The sequence below is a fragment of the Berghia stephanieae genome, chromosome 13, assembly GCF_034508935.2.
Source record: "Berghia stephanieae isolate SIO BIC M18660-M18661 chromosome 13, UCSD_Bste_1.3, whole genome shotgun sequence".
In the NCBI taxonomy this organism is placed as follows: domain Eukaryota; kingdom Metazoa; phylum Mollusca; class Gastropoda; order Nudibranchia; family Aeolidiidae; genus Berghia; species Berghia stephanieae.
In genome coordinates, this window is record NC_088372.1 from 5699891 (window position 1) to 5719380 (window position 19490).

General features: G+C 39.0%; 1 protein-coding gene and 1 long non-coding RNA gene across 5 annotated transcripts in view; both read left to right on the top strand.

The window, feature by feature from the left end:
• The window catches only part of LOC144959182 (innexin unc-9-like), a 140819-nt gene that overhangs the window by 13299 nt on the left and 108030 nt on the right, over positions 1 to 19490 (top strand). For 3 of the 4 annotated variants that reach the window (XR_013642585.1, XM_078891720.1, XM_078891723.1), the window contains exon 1: positions 1 to 568. This exon is cut by the window's left edge. Coding sequence is in view for 3 of the 4 variants with exons in the window: in XM_078891720.1 (XP_078747846.1) it covers positions 564 to 568 (5 nt within the window). In the remaining variant the exon portion in view is untranslated. The remainder of the gene's footprint in view (positions 569 to 19490) is intronic. The other variant, XM_078891722.1, reaches the window with a different exon arrangement.
• LOC144958858 (uncharacterized) lies at positions 11962 to 14203 on the top strand. Its single transcript, XR_013642528.1, has 2 exons — positions 11962 to 12325; positions 12617 to 14203. It is a non-coding gene; the product is annotated as an uncharacterized LOC144958858 (long non-coding RNA).

A 19490-nucleotide genomic window follows, 5' to 3' on the forward strand; every position in this document is an offset into this window, starting at 1 on the left:
TGGGATTGTGTTGAAGCTGGTGCAATCGTCCTTCGCTATTTCGTTTTTTTTGGGTTTCTTTTAGCTATTGTACAAATTTTAAATTTTTATTTCATCATTAACGAAGTAGGATTTAACTCTTCAAAATTTTTGTCAACCGATTTTCAAGGGATTTGTCGTCTGAAATCTGTTTCAGTTCAGCAACTCAATTCAATTCGCAAAAGCGAAAGTTAACAAGTGTTAAAAAGTTAAAAGAAATCATCAGTCACGCTTTTCGTAAAGGCAAAGAAGGTGGGATTGAAGTAGTGCCTTAGCCTAAGGATACGTTTATTAAAAAGTTTTAACATTCTTGAAAGGATAACCGATTTTAAGGAGGAAGGAGAGGTGTGTGTTTTTGTGGTTATTCAAATTCAACAGGACCTACTTGGTAGCTTTGCCTTTGTTGATTGTCGTACTACTTTTGAGAAAGGTGGAAAATACACACTACACCCGAGATACCCCTCCATCTCATCTTCTACACAGAAGTCAATTTTACTGGTTAGATCTACGATTTCAACCACCACGGCACTACTAATATCAGCAGCATGTCGTAAGTACATTATTTTATGTATTATTATTACTCTTTTTTTTTCCTCTGATTTTTCAATTTGTTTTTATTTGTTTATGAGTTTCTGCAATTTTTTTTTCTTTTGGTGTAGTTGTTTCTATTTTTAATTGCCACCCAGCGTTTTGTGTTTACCGTTTGTTTATTTATATTTTAATTTTATGCATTTTGTTTGATCTTTGTTGAGTTGTGTTTGTGTGTGTGAATGAGAGAGAGAGAGAGAGAGAGAGAGAGAGAGAGAGAGAGAGAGAGAGAGAGAGAGATGTGTATGTATTGATGTACCTACACATAAAGTTACAAATTCATCACATGCCTGTTTTAATCCGTGCTCTACTCAATAATTATTCATTCACCACTGCTGTTGATAATTGGGTCTACTACTACTATAGGCCTAGTTCTAGTTTGTTATAATTTATGCCATCTCATTTCATTATCATATAATTGTTATAATTGTCGCTTTACAAATTACGACTCCTTATATGTCGATTAACAATCGTTCGTTTGTTTTGTTTTTGTTTGTGTTTTTTTTCCCCCATCCTCAGTTGCAATAGGTTGATTTCTTAGGAGTGGTTAAATTAAAAAAAAAAGAAGAATAAGATTAAGGGGAGAACAAAATAATACAATATATATGTTTGTCTCCGCGGGAGACCTTCCATAAGCTACTACATCCCAAGTATTCTTGTTCTAATAGGGGGTTTGGGAGGGGGGAAACTTTTTTTTTAATTCTCCCCCCTCCCAAACCCCCTACTAGAAGTTCTAGTGTAGGGAGTTTGGGAGGGGGGAGACTTAAAAAAAAAGTTTCCCCCCTCCCGATCCCCCTACTAGAACAAGAATACTTGGGATGTAGTAGCTTAATAAGGAAAGTCTCCAGTCTCCGCTTTTTTTTTCTGACATCGTCTAGTCAATACCCAATCTTTCACGATACAAATACAGTTAAAGTTACAGGCTTCTTCGTCTTCAGCAGTTGGTGGAAGCAGCACAGTGGGCGCTTATCTCTCGGGTTAAATGCGGTATGAAATCGAATTAGAATCAGTTTGCATGGTGGTCATTGGTGGTCCCCCGACCACAGACTCCTGATGGGATGAGGCATCTTAGCTTCAATGAAAGTCTTTGTGACGGGGGCTTAGCTTAGCCTTCCCTAGATGGGATTTGGTCAGGGCGGGGCGCGAGTTTTTTTTTTTTGCACCAGGTTGGGCCATTTTGTGACGTCATCTGAGAATAACCCTCTTCGCCAACCAGCCTGCACTATTTTTAGCATCGCCGTGACAGAGGTCGGACAAGGCCATAGGTCAGCGCGCGGGTTGTTCAAAGTTCAAAGGGGTGTGCAGTTGGCTAGCCTACACTACACACTATACACAATAAGATATGAAGTGAATAGAAAAGTGCCAGAAGACAATAGAGAATAAAAATTTTTTCGCGGCGGTGGTGGGGTTTGAACCTGCGACCTTATTGGTACGACAACTCCGCCTGGCAGGTGAGAGCGTGGCTCTACCGTGTGAGCTATCCACGAACACAAAAATATTCGTTTCAAACTCAAAGTCATTACTAGATCCCTCTCTCACCCACTTCTTGAGACCGCCGATTCGTTCGTACACCACCATCGCGAATAATTTTGACCAGCAGTTAAGCTTAATAGCCAATATTCTCAACACAAACATATAACATAGAAACGATTGAGACATTGAGTATGCTCCGGTGTATGGGGTGAATTTTTAATTCAGAAAAGTGAGTGGAGCAGGCACTTATGTTGGTAACAACAAGATATGAAGTGAATAGAAAAGTGCCAGAAGACAATAGAGAATAAAAAAACCGGAGCATACTCAATGTCTCAATCATTTCTATGTTATATGTTTGTGTTGAGAATATTGGCTATTAAGCTTAACTGCTGGTCAAAATTATTCGCGATGGTGGTGTACGAACGAATCGGCGGTCTCAAGAAGTGGGTGAGAGAGGGATCTAGTAATGACTTTGAGTTTGAAACGAATATTTTTGTGTTCGTGGATAGCTCACACGGTAGAGCCACGCTCTCACCTGCCAGGCGGAGTTGTCGTACCAATAAGGTCGCAGGTTCAAACCCCACCACCGCCGCGAAAAAATTTTTATTCTCTATTGTCTTCTGGCACTTTTCTATTCACTTCATATCTTGTTGTTACCAACATAAGTGCCTGCTCCACTCACTTTTCTGAATTAAAAATTCACCCCATACACCGGAGCATACTCAATGTCTCAATCGTTTCTATGTTATATGTTTGTGTTGAGAATATTGGCTATTAAGCTTAACTGCTGGTCAAAATTATTCGCGATGGTGGTGTACGAACGAATCGGCGGTCTCAAGAAGTGGGTGAGAGAGGGATCTAGTAATGACTTGGAGTTTGAAACGAATATTTTTGTGTTCGTGGATAGCTCACACGGTAGAGCCACGCTCTCACCTGCCAGGCGGAGTTGTCGTACCAATAAGGTCGCAGGTTCAAACCCCACCACCGCCGCAAAAAAAAAAAAAAAAAAAAAAAAAAAAAAAAAAAAAAAAAAAATTTTATTCTCTATTGTCTTCTGGCACTTTTCTATTCACTTCATATCTTGTTGTTACCAACATAAGTGCCTGCTCCACTCACTTTTCTGAATTAAAACTATACACAATGTATGCCTACCGTATTTTTTATTGTTAAGAAGAAGAAGAAGAATGAGAAATAGATAACATAATTTTTAAAAATGTTTGATATAATACTATAATACTGTAGTTGAAGTTTGAAATATAAGTTAGCAATAGAAATAAGACCACACTATTGTTGTCTTGAGTTGTGTCTACAGTGGTAGCTAGTGTGGATAGATGCAGAAAAAGTACGTTACACAAATCAAGTGCATTGTAGGGCCCATCTCTGTAGGTCTATTACTATATTTAGGTGATAAATTATTGCACAACTGTGATTGGTAAATTTATAACTGCTGCAAAATAAAACAACAATTTTTTTTTTAAACGTAGTGTTTTTATGCACCTCCGTTGACGGTATATCTTCTATGCACCTCCGTCACGATGCGCATTCCATCCAATTTCATCAGCGATATTGTGTTTCTGTATTCGGACATGGCAGAAGTTATATTGTGACATATGTAGGATGTTTTTGTTAATAAATTTATACAAAAATAACAATAAACTAAAAATCGAAATTTAGAACCAGAAAATTGAAGTTGCATTGAAGGTAAAATGATGTCTTAGAAAGACCTTATTAAATGTGATGGACAGTTAGGTGGCTCCGTAGCGCAGTGGACAAGCTGTCAGACTTTTTAACCTTGAAAGTACTGGGTTCGATTCCCATTGTAAACATATATTTTTTTTTTAAAGTTTACTTTATTGAGAAAGATATTTTTTTTCTTTATTTTTTTTCAAAAACTTTTTATCGTGTTTAACAAAAATAATTTTCTAAAATTCTTTATTTATTTAAGAGTAGTATTTGTGTGCCATGTCTCTTTTTATCTTTGATTTTTTTTAATTATTGTGAATATTCTTTAATTTATTATCATTGTATAAACGTACACCGGTAAGCAGCGTGCTAAACTACAATCTAAAATTATTTAAACCTCATGGTCGTATGCAGTAACATTTTCATTAATTAACCATCACCGCCAACGGAGGTGCATAAAAACGGTGCGTTGTAATTGTAGTAGTATGAACAGTAGTAGTAGTAGTAGTAGTAGTAGTAGCAGCAGCAGCATCAGTAGTAGTATTAGTATTAGTAGTAGTAGTAGTAGTAGTAGTAGTAGCAGTATAAGTAGTAGTAGTAGTAGTAGTAGTAGTAATAGTAGGAGTATAAGTAGTAGTAGTAGTAGTAGTAGTAGTAGTAGCAGTAGTAGTATTAGTAGTAGTAATGATAGTAGTAGTAGTGGTGGTAGTAGTAGTAGTAGTAGTAGTAGTAGTAGTAGTAGTAGTAGTAGCAGCAGCAGCAGTAGCTGTAGTGGCAGTTGTTGCAAGTGGAGGTTAGTGGTGGTCAATCCTAGTGTTGAGTCCGCGTGGAGTCAGCGTTCCCAACAACTTGATCAGGTGAGTTTCCCTACGGTTCATATAAACCGCTTGCGTGTCAAAACGACACGTAAAAATAGTACTGTCACGTGATTATTTTTCTCCACGAATCAGCGTGAGACGGTAGACATGGAGGAACCTCCCTGGCCCATTTTTAAACCTGCCTCTTCCCAACCTGGTGCAATAAAAAAAAACTCGCGGGCGGGGCATAGAGAATACTTCCTAGTCTGTGGGGCGGGGTAAGAAGGCAACCAGAGACTGGACTGGTCATGGGGGGGGGGGGGGGGGGTTGCTACAGATGACACAGCACAAGTCCTGACGACATGGCGTTCCGTGTTCTGGCGTTTTTGAGGCGCTTTGAATCCGAAACGTTCCGTGTTTGGTATTTTGTTCTTTTTTTTTTTTTTAAAGCTTTTATATTCAATTTTTTGTTTATTACTTTTTACTGGCCGTCATCTGTAGTTTTTTTTTTGTTTGTTTTTTTTTTAAATAAAAGAATGTGGATTGAATAATTTGCTTGTTACATTGTTTGACACTGACCTGTGTTTGAGGTCTTTTTTTTTTTTTACTGCAAATCAAATTTACATCTCAGCAGCAGTTTTACTTTTACCCTAGGACTTCTATAGATGTCACTGCTTTTACCCCAAATGTCGATTTTTAGACGGCGTGTCGCTTTTTTGAGGAAAGGGTAACGGAACGCCTTGCTCTTGCCTGCTGACCACAAAGCGTAATCTGGGAGTATGACGGCAGCTGGATAGGGGAGAGGAGGGAGGGGTTGGGTGACGCAATGTTACGAGTAATCGCGTGCAATCTTCTCAGTGCCTTTCTGACTGCCTGACTACCCGAATGGGTCCTTTGCTACTCTCTCTTCTTTGTGTTGGTCGCTGGCTGCACTTGTAAGCCTATTTATTTTCTTGTTGTGCTTTATTAGGGCCAGTTTTGATTTGTGCGAGCGATTTACGCCCCCCCCCCCCTCCCCCCTCCTGCATCCTCAGGTGCTGTATGAGTTTTAAGTAAAATTCGCCGTTACTTACCCGTCAAATCACTTGAACAACACTGTGTGTCAAATTTAAGGTTTACAGTCTGGCAGGGGGTACTCTTTACCCAAAATGGCGGGACGGATCTACAAACAATAGCGAAGAGCTGCCTGACGTCATCTTCGCTCATCCTGTAGATAGAACAAGGATGACGTCATTCGGATCTTTGTTATTGTTTTTTTTTTTTTTTTTTTTTTTTTTTTTTTTTTTTTGTGCCATCCGCGTATAGTAATTCTCACTAAACTGTATTAACCAGACTGTAAACGTTAAAGGTTACACATAGTTTTGTGTGTGTGTTGGTCCGTTATACTTCCGGATGGCAGTGTTGTGAACTTCTTAGCCAAGTTCATACTATCTATAGTCCAAATCTAGACTACATCACTCAAAGGATGCGCGCTGAAGGGCGAATCAATCCTCCACGTGTTGGTTAGTCTGTTAGAACATAGTTACACATAATATACACACCCGTTGTCCTCTATGTGTGTGTCATGTGTTGTGTGTTTATTGACTATCGAGTCTTTTTTTTCTCATTCTCCCACCATCTTCTTGAAACGATCGGAAAACGACAGATGGTCATAATAATATAATGATTTACTTACTCCGTACACACAACATTGCTGCACCCGTGGCCATAGATAGCTCTATCTGGCTGTCAACGCAAATCTCTCGTACAATGGAATTTGGCCAGATCACTCGTCTTTAAATTGAGCTTTTATATAGCGCAATATCCACTAAACGTGTGGCTATGTGGTCGTCTTGTGGTATGACACTCGCTTTCGGATGGGAACGGAAGGTCCTGGGTTTGAGCCTCGCTCAGTGCATAGTAAGTTGAGTCCTTGAAAAAGACTAGACTCACATTCTCTCATCGTATTCAGGTGTAAAATGAGTACCTAGCCGTCAACAGCGTTGTCATGTCTCTGTCGGAGAAAAGAAAATTGTAGTATCGCCCACCAGGCGTCATGTCTCGTTCTAATTGTTACGTATGGCTGTTGATCAGGGTCACCTAGCAAAGTGTTTTGAGCACGTTTAGTGGATATTGCGCTATAATGCTCTGTTTTATTATTATTATTTTTTTTTTGATCGGTAGGTGAATGGATTACTTACTACATTATCTACTTTGTAATAATAGGTTCGATTAATCTAAAGACCATAATTCGTTCGTTCCCCGCCCGTCAATTGGCCATTGATCTATTATTGCCGGTGTCAATTTACTATATAATAAAGTCGTTATTTCTATTGATCTTGACGAAACGTTTGTCTGTCTCTATCGTCGCGAATGATTTATAAGTAATAAGTAAGTAATCTATTGAATGTCATTAAATAAACCAATGGCCGGTGTGTTTCAATAGCTGATCGTCTTTCCGTAAGGTGGACGCTTTTTATCTATTTATATTAATATTACTAGTATTCTTTTTTATTTATTTATTTATTTGTCTAATTATTTTCCTAAAATTTGACTCTAGCCTTCATCTTTCGTAGGTCGTGATGCTAATAAGCTCTTTAGTCCCGTGTTTGAGATTTTTTTTCTTTTTGGCCAAGGCGAGGGTTGTTTTACTTGATCGATATTTGAAGGATGATTTTCTGGTCAAAAATTTTAATCCATGTTTTCCCAGAGGACGGCAGTCCAGTGATTGAGCCTTCTGTGCTTTTAAAAAAAAGTACCAACACTGCAGTTGTACTCACTCACTCACTCGCTCACTCAATTCTCTCTGCGGCCGTCTGGTGCAAGTGACGATGTAGTTCCAGGTCTTTTCGCTGCATCGTTTGCAGTGTGTGTAATTCTGAGGTACTATGCTTTAATTTGAGTTCTTTCTGTACAGTTAGTTCTGCTCCAAGTCTCCCTGGGTCTGAGTCCTCGGTTCCTTTTTAAAAAAAATGCATCTGAAGTCCAGGCTCACGCTGTAATATGGTTTTCATAATAATTTACTTCTTTCCTTAAACTTCTTGATCAGTGACACCAAAAAATGATAGAAAAACTCCAAGCTGCTCATCTTCCCTTCTACCAATCGTGGGTGTCACACAATTCTCCCTGGCTAGAGATGTTTTCTTTATCTTTTCCTTTCTTTCCTTTCTTTCTTTCTTTCTTTCTTTCTTTTTTTTATTTTTTTTTTTGTTTTTATTTTTCTTTTAAACATGACTCAGACCGATCAAAAGTTACGAATACCAACAGCAGTTCATAGAAACTTGCTGGAGTTACTCGCGTGTTTGCTTGTTTTTTTTTTTTTTTGTTTGTTTTTTTTTTTGTTTATTTTTTTTTAACGACATTCGGCACACGAACTAATTTAATGGACAAGAGACAAGTAAGTATAGGTCAGTCCAGCGTTTATCAATTCTATCACGTGACGCTGTTAATTCGTCATCTCTCTCTCTCTCTCTCTCTCTCTCTCTCTCTCTCTCTCTCTCTCATTTCCTACGTTCGTCCTCTCTCTCCCTCCCTCTCTCTCTCTCTCTCTCTCTCTCATTTCCTACGTTCGTCCTCTCTCTCTCTCTCTCTCTCTCTCTCTCTCTCTCTCTCTCTCTCTCTCTCTCTCTCTCTCTCTCTCTCTCTTATTTCCTAATCCGATTCGATAGATTACATTTATCTATCATCATAAGGCTTGTTTGTGTGCGGGCATTTCGTCACGTTGCGCTGGGGCTATTTAGTTAACACTTAACATTCTCTGCGCCTGTATTTGAATCTTGGACTGCGTGCATCGGAGGTCCTAATCCCCTGTTAGGCTATCTCTTAATCTCGAAGTTGTCCTGAACCAAAGGGGCGACTAACCTCTTGATCTTCTCTCGGCTTGTGGCCCTCTTTGTATGTTCTTCCCGAGTCTCATCTTACGTACTTGGGAAGTATGCTTAGTTTTAAGGATACGATTTGATAATATTATGTCTGTAGAGATAAAATGGGTTTTGGCTATGTGGTCACTAGCTTTCGGGACGGAAGGTCCTGGGTTCGAGCCTCGTCTTAATTACTGGGGAAGTATGGTTAGTTTTAAGGATACGATTTGATATGTCTGTAGAGATATGGGATACGTCTATGTGGTCTTGTGGTATGTCACTCGCTTTCGGGTCCGAAGGTCCTGGGATGGAGTCTCATCTTTCCTACTTGGGAAGTATGCTTAGTTTTAAGGATACGATTTGATGATATGTCTGTAGAGAATAAATGGGATGCGGCTATGTGGTCACTTGCTTTAGGGACGGTTCCTTGGTTCGAGTGTCATCTTTCCTACTTGGGAAGTATGCATAGTTTTAAGAATACGATTTGATAAGATAGAGATAAGATGGGTTTTGGCTATGTGGTCTTGTGGTATGACAGTCAATTTCGGGTCGGAAGGTCCTGGGTTCGAGTATCATCTTACCTACTTGGGTAGTATGCTTTAAAGTTTTAAGCATACGATTTGATAATATGTCTGTTTGAATGACAGATTTACATTTGTTAACATGTAGATATATAATATTATGTATTGATGATTGGGGTCCGGACGGCAATGTTGTGAGTTTCTTAGCCAATCGCACAGCATCTATAGCTGGCCAAGAGTGTGTGGTGTAGTGTAAGTGTTTGAATGACAGATTTACATTTGATGTATTGATGTTTGGGGTCCGGAAGGCAATGTTGTGAGTTTCTTAGCCAAGCGCACAGCATCTATAGCCGGCCAAGAGTGTGTGGTGTAGTGTAAGTGTTTGAATGACAGATTTACATTTGTTAATATGTAGATATATAATATTATGTATTGATGTTTGGGGTCCGGACGGCAATGTTGTGAGTTTCTTAGCCAAGCGCACAGCATCTATAGCCGGCCAAGAGTGTGTGGTGTAGTGTAAGTGTTTGAATGACAAATTTGCATTTGTTAACATATATAATATTATGTATTGATGATTGGGGTCCGGATGGCAATATTGTGAGTTTCTTAGCCAATCGCATACCATCTATAGCCGGCCAAGAGTGTATGGTGTAGTGTAAGTGTTTGAATGACAGATTTACATTTGTTAATATATGTAGATATATAATATTATGTATTGATGATTGGGGTCATAAATTTTTCGTTTGACTTGTACTCGATTCCTTATCGGAGGAGGACGGTCCATTTCACGTGTTTAGTTTATGGCCAGGCTGGGCTGGTTGTATTCGGTCGTTATACAATCCAGAGATGCCTCGTACCGCGAAAATTTCGTAGAACTACGAATTTTTGGGTCCCAATACGTTTCAACAGTCGTAACCGTAACGTCACTTCCCTCGTAATGATGACGCATGGTAACTTAGTAACTGGCTCTAAACTATCGGAATAATGGCGGGCGCCCTTATGAAATATTTCTCCGACGAGCATGAAAGCGTATCCGGGGGAAAAATTCCCATTATAAATCTGATCATGTTTTGACTTTTATACATTCTGATCACATGACATCTGAAAAGTTCTCGCCAGCATGCAGAATAAAAAATGCATATTTTCTTTGTTTAGAACCACGATGGCCGTCGTTGCTGGGCGACGTGACACCAGACTATTGAATCCAATTGACAATTATTAATTGTATGAAGATCTTTAAATCCAATTAACCTATTGAAAACAAAGTTTTGTTGCTAGAGTATAGATAAAACGAAGTTGACGTCACACAGGTCTTTGTTATTTTCTCTCTATTTTTTGCCATCCGCACTAAACTGTATTAACCAGTCTATAAAAGTCCATAGTTACACAAAGTTTTATGTGTTGGTCCGTTATACGTCCGGATGCCAATGTTGTGAGCTTCTTGGCCAAACGCATGCTATCGTCTATATAAACGAGTTTAATGCATTAATTTAATGTATTTAATTTAAACACAGATTGGTCATAATTTTTAACAGTAGTCAATAATGTCTGCTGTACTATAATCCCTGAAAGTTACGAAATTTTTTTTTTACAATTTCAAATTGGCAGGTCTGTATAAAATGTCTACATGTTACAGTGTAATCCGGTGTGTGTGTGTGTGTGTGTGTGTGTGTGTGTGTGTGTGTGTGTTGTACTTGTACGCGGTGACATGGTAATATTGCGCTTTGGTTAAAATCATTGAATCATTTTCTTACGGACCTGCTCATTTGAAATTATTTTTTTTTACATCCTAATTTTTAAAAGATGAAAATACTCTTCCACAGTCGTAACGTCACTTCCTTCCTAATGACGCATGGTAACTTAGTAACACTGGCTCTAAACTATCGGAACAATGGCGGACGCCCGTATGAAATATTTCTCCGGCGAGCATAAAGGGTATCCAGAGGGGAATGAAAAAACACATAAATTTGATCAAGTTTTGACTTTTACACAAGGCTTATGAAAAGTTCTAGCCAGCATGAAGAATAAAAAGGAATGATTTTCTTTGTTTAGAACCAAGATGGCCGCCGTTGCTGGGCGGCGTGACTTCAGACTTTTGAATCGTATTGTGGTCGCTGTAGTTAGTCATCCTTAAAGACCAACGTCATATACGGTTGTTGCCCATTTTCAGAGTATTTACTGAATTCAGTGTGTTCGAAAACGTCAGTATAGCTGGAACGCAGTTTACGTCACTCAGGTCTTTGTTCTTGTTGTTGCTTTTTTTTTTTTTTTTGTTTTGTTTTGTTTTTTTTCCATCCATGGTCATGAGTGATTTTCACTAAACGGTATTAGCCAGACTATAAACGTTCAAGGTTACACATAGTTTCGTGTGTTGGTCCGTTGTATTTCCGGATGGCAATGTTGTGATGTGAGCTTCTTAGCCAAGCGCATACTATCTATCTATAAGTCTGTTAACATTGATATTGCTCTCGCGTAACTCTCGTGAAGTTCCTCAATTTGGAGCCAAAAATCTCGTGATTTTACGAATTTTTCTTTATTTGTCGGCAGGTCAGCTCTTCAGATAAAGTTGGATTTGGCGTGATTTTATCTTGTTAGATAGGTTAGATAGATGGATAGATAGATACCTTATCGTTGGTGTCAACTCCCATCAGTGTACAAGGCGGTCCTGGTTACTCTGGAAGAAAAACACGTATTTGTGACCCTTCGCCTCAAACCGGTATTAAGTCGGGTTGGTTAAGATGTTGAAAATTGAATTTATAGCCAGAAATATCAGACTTGTGTTGAGTTTGTATATTTTATTGAGGAGAATGGATACCATGTTTTAGGGTGCTTGTAAAGAAATGCCTTCTATATAACAAAGGGAGATAGTTGTCCTACCCACCAAGGTCTCGGGTAGAATCAAACCCATATAATTAAATGATTTATGAGAGTAGGATGGGTGTTGGAATAGGGACTCCCTTGTTTTCGCCGTGGGTGGTGTAGACTATGAAGGCAATGAAAGAACGGAGGGTTATCATGTTCCATCAGTGTTTAAAACACCCTCATCAATCTTATGCATCAACCGAGATACCGTTAGATACCCTGTCCTATGTTTCGGCTTGGGCCGATGTTCAACTGGCAGTCTGCGATTTGAGGTCGAAGAAGGAAGACCTGTACAGCCTGTGTGTTGGCTGGAATTCTGTTTGGCTATGTTGAAGCCACAGTGAAAAGGGCCCAAAGTGGCCAGTATTTTATGTCGCACCCGAATATGGGCTCTCAGGCGATATGTGTTGGGCCTGTGTGTTAGCCAACATTGTGTTTTAGGCTGTATTGTAGCCGAAGTGGGCCTAATATGGCCAGTATTTTGTATATCGTACCCGGTTATGGGCTCTAAGCGATATTGTGTTTTTGTAATTTGTGCTCGGTGCGATTATATAAAATTTATAATATTGTTTTGATGTGCTGAGTAATCATCAAGTGATTAAGTGATAATATCGTAAAATTATTTCACTTATCTTAAAGTTTAAAATAATATAAAGTTTTAATGTTTTATTGAATAATTAATTCAATGAGTTAAATTGTGTTAAAATTGAGAACGTGACCTCAGTTAAATGAATTATTTTTAAGTAAATACTAATTGATCACTTACGCTATCATTGTGTCTATGTTAATTTCATTTTTACTAATATATCTATATATATATCTTCTAATATAGTGAAGAGCTGACGGGGCTAGGACATAGCGCCCGGTAAATGCGTTTGCATCTTTGAACTTTGTAATTTTGACGGGGCTAGGACATAGCGCCCGGTAAATGCGTTTGCATCTTTGAACTTTGTAATTTTGACGGGGCTAGGACATAGCGCCGGTAAATGTGTTTTGAACCCTTTTGAACAATATGATTTTTGAGAAATATGAACAAAATACAATGTAACGTTTGTAAAGATGAGGAAGTAACACTCGATCTATGTGTTTTATTAGGAACAATTTTGGATTTGAACAGGCTGGAACACCGCACCCTGTGTGAACAATTTTGTAATTAATTTTATTCTCCTTTCGGAATATGAACAGTTTATTTTGACCCTATCTGTAATTAATAATTTCATTATTAGTGGGAATTAATGGAACGGTTGGAACCTGGGTGAAGTATAGTTTATTTTGGTTAAAACTTACATGAATTTTATATTGCATTACTACTTTTTACTTGTATGTACTTTTGATTTTCCCTGTCAATATATGCAATGTTATTCTCTTTTGCTCAATAACTATGAGCTGTTCCCCTTTCTTTTACTTTAAATAAATAATAATGGCTCTCTTGTCAGATACGGTGTTCTGTTGGTGATTGTAACGTCCACGTCTACCTCTCCACACTTTAAGGTCATAAGCGGCCTTCGCATCCATCTCAACGCGCGTCGTCGTCGTCTTCTTCTTTTTCTTTTTTCTTCTTCTTCTTTTTTTTTTTTTTTCTTCTTCTTCTTCTTCTTCTTCTTCTTCTTCTTCTTCTTCTTCTTCTTCTTCTTCTTCTTCTTCTTCTTCTTCTTCTTCTTCTTCTTCTTCTTCTTCTTCCTCGTCCTCATCATCATTGGCAAGGAAATGGACAACTAACTAACCACAGATAGCCACATTCAATGAGATGAGCGATGCTGACTGGTCAACCATGACCAATGGCCATCCGATAACCCCTGATCTGTCGGGATTTGGTGGCGTTTCGTTATTCATAACAGTCACTTTATTATAATTTGTTACTATGCTGTCAATTTGTTCCGGGATGTTTCGGGGTTTGTTTTTTTTTCGTTTTTTTTTTCTTTTTTTTTTACCCCTTCTCTCTTTTGTCGTCTCGACCAGGCCGTAATCGTTATTTTCAAACACGAGTTCAATACCCGTGGCAGGATATCTGTGACCGCTCTGTCCAGACCACTAGAAATTTGTAATGGTTTGTGATTTATTTAGTATATTTTACTTGGTAAAACTTGGTAAAATATATATAAGCGGGTGGTTGGATGGGAGCATCACCCTTGAATCATATACCTATGATGTTCGCATGGGTGTACGATCCGATAGTGATGTCGTTTCTTCTTCTCTTTACTAGCCTATCCTGCTTCTTTGGTTTGTGATTGTATTTTTGACAGGGGATATTTTTTTTTCTGTAAATCTTCTGCCTGTTTGTTCTTGGTTATTTATAATTTAGGTTATGATTTTGATTTACATTTGTACTATTTTTGTTAGATTGCTTGTTTTTTTTGTTTCAGCGGTCTCTCATATAACCTCAATTGTGTTGGAAGAGACCTAGAGCAACAAACAAACATTGGTAAAATATCACATGAACGGGTAGTTGATAAAACGGCTGAGGGATTTAAAAAAATAAATTATTATATATTTTAAAAAAATAATTTATTTATTTATTGTTTATTTTTACAATTTTTTTTTTTGATTTGTCGTCATCGCGGTTTTTAAACTTGTCTTTAACAATACCATCAGTGAAATAAAAGTTTGTGACTTTGAATCCCGTGCCGGCCTAGCCTCGGCGACCGTTATTTATACCCAGAAGATTTCAGTTTTTAAAATTGTAGTGTTTTGCAAACATAATATTATGTATTCTAATGAGAAGCGGCGGTGTGGTCCAGCCAGCCCCCCCCCCCCCCCCTTCCCCTGTCCAAGAAATGTTGATGATTCAGCGAGTTGTCATCGGGTTATTAATGGGTCATATGTCATTAGGGCTATTTTTGGGTCATAGCAGTGCGCTACTGTAACTCTTACTGCAGCATAAAACCTACCATCGGGCTTGTATCCTCCCCTTTTTTTCTCTTCTTTATAGCGCCCTCCTTTCTTTCTTTTTTTCTTTTTCGCTCCCTCGGGCTATTCGGGGAGATGAGGTGGAGACATTCGTTCTTATGATAGTCCCCCCCCCCCCCCCCCTGCATACCATTGGGGATGGTTTTATGAATGCGCACCTTTATTATGGGCATGCTTTGAAACGTTACACGGTCAGTGGATGTTTTGTGTTGCGAGATATTGGTGACAGTTTTTGGGCCTGCAGACGATTTCTGTTATACCGTACATGTTTAATTCGAAATCATCGCTTAGGACGAATATTTTGAAGAAAAAAAAAGAAACATTGTTTCCAGCATATCATCGAATACGTCTTTTCTGCACACCGGAAATCGCAATTATTTGGGTCTCGCTGATTTCTGATTTTCGGTTTGACTCTCTCCTTACCGATCCTTTTCAGTATTTTCCCAAAATGACAGGCAGGCTTACCCGGCAGAGAAATTGATTTTTAAAACTCAAACAAGCTCTCTACAAAACAGCTTTTATGTTCTTATTAATTAAACAAAAATCATTTATTCAAATGTGTGTGATGTACAAAATAAATCTGAATAAGAAAAAAGGTATGTTGTGAAGTAACAAATGTGACGATTTTGCTACAGATGGTAAGGATAGGGTTAAGCAATTTCCACTGCAGTCTTGCTTCCGGGCAAATGTGCATCGTCACTCCTGATGAGTTTATATCTAATATCTATTGAATTTAAATCCATGTCATCCATCATATCATCATCTTTATTTACCTTTGACTTTGCAAAAATGGAAAGTGACTTGGGCAGGGCCTGGTCATTCTGTTCTTATTTTCCGATGATTTTAACTTTAAATCTCTCCGAACATTTTCAGAACGTTTCCGGCTGTTTTTTGTTTTTTCTCGGAATCGTGTGGACTTCTATTACAGGGCTGTCAGATGGCCACGTTTGTGTGCCAGAATTAGCCAAAGAGAGAATCTCGTTTGTATTATTACCGATGAGTTTTTCAAATGGGTCACAGTAATAGTTAATAGGTGGCCGCGTGAAGTTCTATTTTTGCCACTTTTGAAGTCGAAATTGGCCACGGAGCATTCTAGCCACTTGGCAGCCCTGTATAGACAGTATAGATAGAATGCGCTTGGCCAAGGAGTTCACAACATTGCCATCCGGAAGTGTAACGGACCAACACACAAACTCTGTGTAACCATGAACTTTTATAGTCTGGTTAATACAGTTTAGTGAGAACAACTCACAAACGCGGATGGCAAAAACAATAATAAAGGCCTGAGTGACGTCATCTTCGAACTATCTTGGCTAAGAAGCTCATAACATTGCCATCCGGAAGTATAACGGACCAACACACAAAACTGTGTGTATCCATGAACGTTTATAGTCGGGTTAATACAGTTCAGTGAGCTTGACTCATAAACGCGGATGGCAAAAGACAATAACAAAGACCTGAGTGACGTCATCTTCGAACTATCTATTAGAGTTGTCGCTCCCAACTGATGGACGCGTGATTTAAGCGTTCCTTTATTCTATAACAGGGAAACGAATGCCCGTAAGAAGAGTGATGTGTCAGTCTAGGCGTACAAGGAAGAGAGTATGGTTGGTAGTAACAGTTTATTTTATTGCTCTTTCTGTACTTCATACTTACGTCATAACATGTCTACCGCCAGACCGTCATTGCGTACGATGTTTTATCCCCACTATAGATAGAACGAAGATGGCGTCAATCAAGTCTTTGTTATTGTTTTTTGCCATCCACGTTTATGAGTACTTCTCACTAAACTGTATGAACCAGACTATAAAAGTTCATGGTTACACATGGTTTTGTGTGTTGGTCCGTTATACTTCCGTATGGCAATGTTGTGAGCTTCTTAGCCAAGCGCATACTATCTATAAAAAGAAATTGAGCTTTTATATAGAACACTATCCACTAAACGTGCTCAAAGCGCTTTAGGAGTAGTCATTGGCCAACAGCAACAATTAACATTTAGGTAGGGACATGATATTTTGAGCTTTTGCATCTTTCTCCGTTCAACAAGCGGGGTCCAGTTGAAATGAATGCTCCATCATGTCTTTTACACTGTGTGTTGTCGGTTGTGATCATTGCAGACATCCATTCATCCATTTTGTTCTTGGGCGGTGATTAATCAAATGCGCAATTAAAATCGACGAATGACGAATACGAATACTACATGCTACGGAGTGCTCTCTTGATGATGAACCGCGTTACGTTCGTATATTATTACTGGGGATAGTTTTCCTCCGTGGATAGCTCATACGGTAGAGTCCCACTCTTCCCGGCCAGGCGGAGTTGTCGTACCAGTAAGGTCGCGGGTTCAAGCCCCCATTACCGCCGCGAAATTTTTATTCTCTGTTGTCTTCTGGCACTTTCCTACTCACTTCATTTCTTTTTGTTATCGAATATATTGGAATGCAATTTATAAGGGCAGACCTTTTTAAAATGTCTGTGGTTATTTCGAAACTTGATCGAATCGTTCCATGTCCTGTATAATTATCTTCTTTAAGAATCCTTTGGTTTGTGGTTACGTAATCTTCCGTTCGTCCAATCATCAAACGGTTCATTCGTCCAATCATCCATTTATTCATCCATCCATCTATTCATCCAACCGTCCATCCATCCAACCGTCCATCCATCCATCCATCCATCCTTCCTTCCATCTATCCATCCATCCATCCATCAGTCAATCCATCCTATATCAGACATGGTATATCCTATCAGTGTCCTCTGTCCTCCCACTTGATTTCCCATCCTTCCATCTTGATTTCCCATCCTTCCATCTATCCTTCCATCCGTCAATTCATCATACATCAGACATGGTATATCCTATCAGTGTCCTCTGTCCTCCCACTTGATTTCCCATCCTTCCATCTTGATTTCCCATCCTTCCATCTATCCTTCCATCCGTCAATTCATCATACATCAGACATGGTATATCCTATCAGTGTCCTCTGTCCTCCCACTTGATTTCCCATCCTTCCATCTTGATTTCCCATCCTTCCATCTATCCTTCCATCCGTCAATTCATCATACATCAGACATGGTATATCCTATCAGTGTCCTCTGTCCTCCCACTTGATTTCCCATCCTTCCATCTTGATTTCCCATCCTTCCATCTATCCTTCCATCCGTCAATTCATACATCAGACATGGTATGTCCTATCAGTGTCCTCTGTCCTCCCACTTGATTTCCCATCCTTCCATCTTGATTTCCCATCCTTCCATCCATCCATCCGTCAATTCATCATACATCAGACATGGTATGTCCTATCAGTGTCCTCTGTCCTCCCACTTGATTTCCCATCCTTCCATCCATCCATCCGTCAATTCATCATACATCAGACATGGTATGTCCTATCAGTGTCCTCTGTCCTCCCACTTGATTTCCCATCCTTCCATCTATCCTTCCATCCATCCATCCGTCAATTCATCATACATCAGACGTGGTATGTCCTACCAATGTCCTCTGTGGTCCCACTTTACATCTCATCCTTCCCCGGGGCTGTGATTTACATCGTCTCCAAACCAGACGAGCCAACCACCTTTTGATTCAGTTCGAATATTACAACGTATTATATCTACGCTGACGTACTCTGGAAAAACCCATATTTAAAAATTTGGCCAGAAAACTCGTCCTTTAAATATCGATCGATTTAAATGACGCTTATCTTGGCAAAATGCTCTCAAATCTGGGACTTCGGGACCAATGTTTGATAGGGTTTTTTTTTGTTGTTGCCCTGATGAGGGTCATTTAAATCGATCGATATTTGAAGGACGAGTTTTCTTGCCAAATTTTTAAATATGGGGTTTTCCAGAGTACAGTAGTATGGTCCAACCGATAGTCTAAAATAGACGGATACAAAACTGATTATTTGACATTTTTTTCAGGGCAATGATGGACAGCAAATGATATATCCCTGTTGTATGACGAGTAGTCTCCCTTTGCCCTCTAGTTTTGTAGCCATGTCTTCTCCTACCTCTCCATTTATTTCCTCTTCTTTTCTTTCCACCTCTCTCTCTCTCTCTCTCTCTCTCTCTCTCTCTCTCTCTCTCTCTCTCTCTCTCTTTCCCTCTTTCTCTCATTTTTATTTTTAATCACTTTGTTTTTGTTGTTTTCAAACAATTCAAATACTATCGCCGTCTGCCTTGCCCTTTCGAATAATAAATAGGCAAAATATTTTGTTATATTGTATGATATTATAGATACTCACAGGTTCTCTCTCTCTCTCTCTAGCTCTCTCTCTCTCTAGCTCTCTCTCTCTCTCTCTCTCTCTCTCTCTCTCTCTCTCTCTCTCTCTCTAGCTCTCTCATGTTTAATCACTTTGTTTTTAATCAACTAAAATACTATCGCCGTCTTTCAAATCTATTATAGGCAAAATATTTTGTTGCATTGTATGATTGTATATATACTCACAGATTCACATTCTCTCTCTCTCTCTCTCTCTCTCTCTCTCTCTCTCTCTCCCTCCCTCTCTTTCTCTCTCTCTATCTCTCTCTCTTTCTCCCCCCCCCTTTTTTTTAAAAAATTCTCTCATTCTTTTGACTGTAGATACGGAAGGTGTTGCTTCCCTTAGGATGATTTATTTGATGTCAGACGGACCTTTTGATCCTGTTGTGTCCACTATAACACTGTCCATGCATCAGCATGTAGGATAGACGTTAAACACATCGTCTCATTTATGATACATACTTGTGATATTTTGGTAGTTTGTCCCGTTATGGCCCCCTTTGTATTTAATTTGCTTAAAACTCGTGGATACGTATGCAGTCGA